Raw genomic sequence first — 3,223 nt, forward strand, 5'->3', positions numbered from 1 at the left:
AACATCTCACAGCAACAACTGGCAAATCTGGTGCAGTCCATAAGGAGGAGATGCACTGCAGTACTTAATGCAGCTGGTGGCCACACCAGATACTGACTGTTACTTTTGATTTTGACCCCCCTTTTGTTCAGAGACACATTATTCCATTTCTGTTAGTCACATGTCTGTGGAACTTGTTCAGTTTATGTCTCAGTTGTTGAATCTTGTTCTGTTCATACAGATATTTACACATGTTAAGTTTGCTGAAAATAAACCCAGTTGACAGTGAGAGGACGTTATAAGTATAAGTAATTATGCACACATCTAGTCAGTTTCATAATACATTAGAAGTATATTATAAGGCATTAAAAAGGATGTTATAAATCATTATACATGTACTTCATAGAAAGTGTTACCCATAGATTTTATATCAGGGCTTCCTTTTTTACACAAAAACCTTAGACTTTGAACAACATCTATTTCATATATTCTAACAACTCACATTTGAGAAGGTTCATTATTTGATTTATTCCATATTAAGGGCCCTAACCTAGGAACACAAATCTCTGTCCTCTCTTGAAGATGCATGAAGTTCTCTCTCTGTCTCTCCCTAACCCTTCCTCACTCCCTCACTCGCTCCCTTTAACCCTACCCCTCTGGTAGAACCAGGAAGTCCCTCCCCCTTCCACAAATTATCTTCTGAGGAAATGAAACTGATCTGAGTCTCTGTGTCGTCTGTATGTTTGAGAGTGAACAACAACAGTCTAAATGGCTCAACAGGGAGTTCTGCTGGACCAGGACCAGTTCTGTTGTTCTGTCTGTCTGGATCTACTGAAGGAGCCGGTTACTATTCACTGTGGACACAGTTACTGTAGGATCTGTATTGAAGGCTGGTGGGATCAGGATGATGACAAAGGGATCTACAGCTGCCCCCAGTGCAGACAGACCTTCACTCCAAGGCCTGCTGTGAGGAAAAATAACTTGTTGGCTGAGGTGGTGGAAAAACTGAAGAAGACAGGACTCCAGGCTGCTCCCCCTCCTGCTCTGTGCTATGCTGGACCTGGAGATGTGGCGTGTGATTTCTGTACTGGGACCAGAAAGCAGAAAGCCCTCATGTCCTGTCTGGCGTGTCTGACCTCTTACTGTGAGACTCACCTCCAGCCTCACTATGAAGTTCCTGCTTTTAAGAAGCACAATCTGGTCAAAGCCACCGCACAACTACAGGAGAAGATCTGCTCTCGTCATGACAAACTGCTGGATATTTACTGCCGTACCGATCAGCAGTGTGTTTGTTATATCTGTACAATGGATGAACATAAAGGCCATGATGCAGTGTCAGCTGCATTAGAGAGGACTGAGAAACAAAGGCAGCTGGGGATGCGTCAGCAGAAGGTCCAGGAGAGAGTCCAGGAGAGAGAGAAAGTGCTGAAGGAGCTTCAACAGGCTGTGGAGTCTCTCAAGTGCTCTGCTCAGGCAGCAGTGGAGGACAGTGAGAAGATCTTTACTGAGATGACCCGCTCCATTGAGAGAAGGCGCTCTGAGGTGAAGGAGCTGATCAGAGCCCAAGAGAAGGCTCAAGTGAGTCTAGCTGAAGGACTCCTGGAGCAACTGGAGCAGGAGATAGCTGAGCTGAGGAGGAGAAGCACTGAGCTGGAGCAGCTCTCAAACACAGAGGATCACATCCATTTCCTCCAGAGTTATCGGTCTCTCTCCAGTCCCAGTGTATCTTCAGATTTACCCAGCATCGCTGTCCGTCCTCTTCAAAACTTTGGAGATGTGAGTAAGACCGTGTCTGAGTTGAGAGAGAAACTAGAAGACTTCCTTGAAGGAGAATGGACCAAGATCTCCACTACAGTCAATAAAGTGGATGTTTTACTGCCTCCAGAGCCCAAGACCAGAGAACAATTCTTACAATATTCCTGTCAGCTCACACTGGATTCAAACACAGCACATACAGAACTCTCTCTGTCTGAGGGGAACAGAAAGGTGACCTCTAAACGCCATGCACAACCATATCCTGATCATCCAGACAGATTCATAAACAACCGGATGGTGCTATGTTGGGAGGGTCTGTCTGGATGCTGTTACTGGGAGGTGAAGTGGAGTGGGAAGTGGGTTTTTACAGCAGTCTCATATAAAGACATCAGCAGAACAAGGAGTGGTAATGCATTTGGACACAATGACAAGTCCTGGAGTTTAGTTTGCATTAATGGTGGTTATCATTTCAGACACAATAATGTTGAGACTAAAGTATCAGACCCTCAGTCCTCCAGAGTAGGTGTGTACCAGGACCACAAGGCAGGTACTCTGTCCTTCTACAGTGTTTCTGACACAATGACCCTCCTCCACAGAGTCCAGACCACATTCACTCAGCCCCTCTATCCTGGGTTTTTTGTCAGTGGTACTGCTGAGCTGTGTAAACTGTGGTAGGAGCCACATAGATGCTAGTCATGCTGATGGTGACGGTCCCCAGATGTGATGCTTCATTCTGTTCTGTTTTTCTGTACACTAATTATTTCTGACTGATTTGATCTTCAGAGATTTAATGCATAAAAATGCGATGTATTCATATTTTATCAAATGCAATGTTTTAATTTTGTACGTTCACATTCATCATGATGTATGCTTTTGATGTATATTGGTTGGCTATGGCATTCAGAACAATTGGTTCTCTGTCACAATTACATTTTCCTCACTGTCACGGAACATACAGTGGGGAAAAAAAGTATTTAGTCAGCCACCAATTGTGCAAGTTCTCCCACTTAAAAAGATGAGAGAGGTCTGTAATTTTCATCATAGGTACACGTCAACTATGACAGACAAAATGAGAAAAAAAAATCCAGAAAATCACATTGTAGGATTTTTAATTAATTTATTTGCAAATTATGGTGGAAAATAAGTATTTGGTCACCTACAAACAAGCAAGATTTCTGGCTCTCACAGACCTGTAACTTCTTCTTTAAGAGGCTCCTCTGTCCTCCACTCGTTACCTGTATTAATGGCACCTGTTTGAACTTGTTATCAGTATAAAAGACACCTGTCCACAACCTCAAACAGTCACACTCCAAACTCCACTATGGCCAAGACCAAAGAGCTGTCAAAGGACACCAGAAACAAAATTGTAGACCTGCACCAGGCTGGGAAGACTGAATCTGCAATAGGTAAGCAGCTTGGTTTGAAGAAATCAACTGTGGGAGCAATTACTAGGAAATGGAAGACATACAAGACCACTGATAATCTCCCT

At 43.6% G+C, this 3,223-nt stretch overlaps 1 protein-coding gene across 1 annotated transcript; it reads left to right on the forward strand.

Moving 5' to 3' along the window:
- Nucleotides 1-725: 725 nt before the first annotated feature.
- LOC121550485 (tripartite motif-containing protein 16-like) lies at nucleotides 726-2,424 on the forward strand. Its single transcript, XM_041862752.2, has one exon. It carries the CDS (start codon nucleotides 748-750, stop codon nucleotides 2,407-2,409), a length of 1,662 nt encoding a protein of 553 aa, XP_041718686.2. The 5' UTR covers nucleotides 726-747; the 3' UTR covers nucleotides 2,410-2,424.
- Nucleotides 2,425-3,223: the final 799 nt, after the last annotated feature.

Source organism: Coregonus clupeaformis, chromosome 12 (assembly GCF_020615455.1).
Source record: "Coregonus clupeaformis isolate EN_2021a chromosome 12, ASM2061545v1, whole genome shotgun sequence".
Classification (NCBI taxonomy): Eukaryota; Metazoa; Chordata; class Actinopteri; order Salmoniformes; family Salmonidae; genus Coregonus; species Coregonus clupeaformis.

Coding starts and splice junctions, on each gene's coding strand:
- LOC121550485 (XM_041862752.2), top strand. CDS start 748: ATGGCTCAACAGGGAGTTCTGCTGGACCAGGACCAGTTCTGTTGTTCT.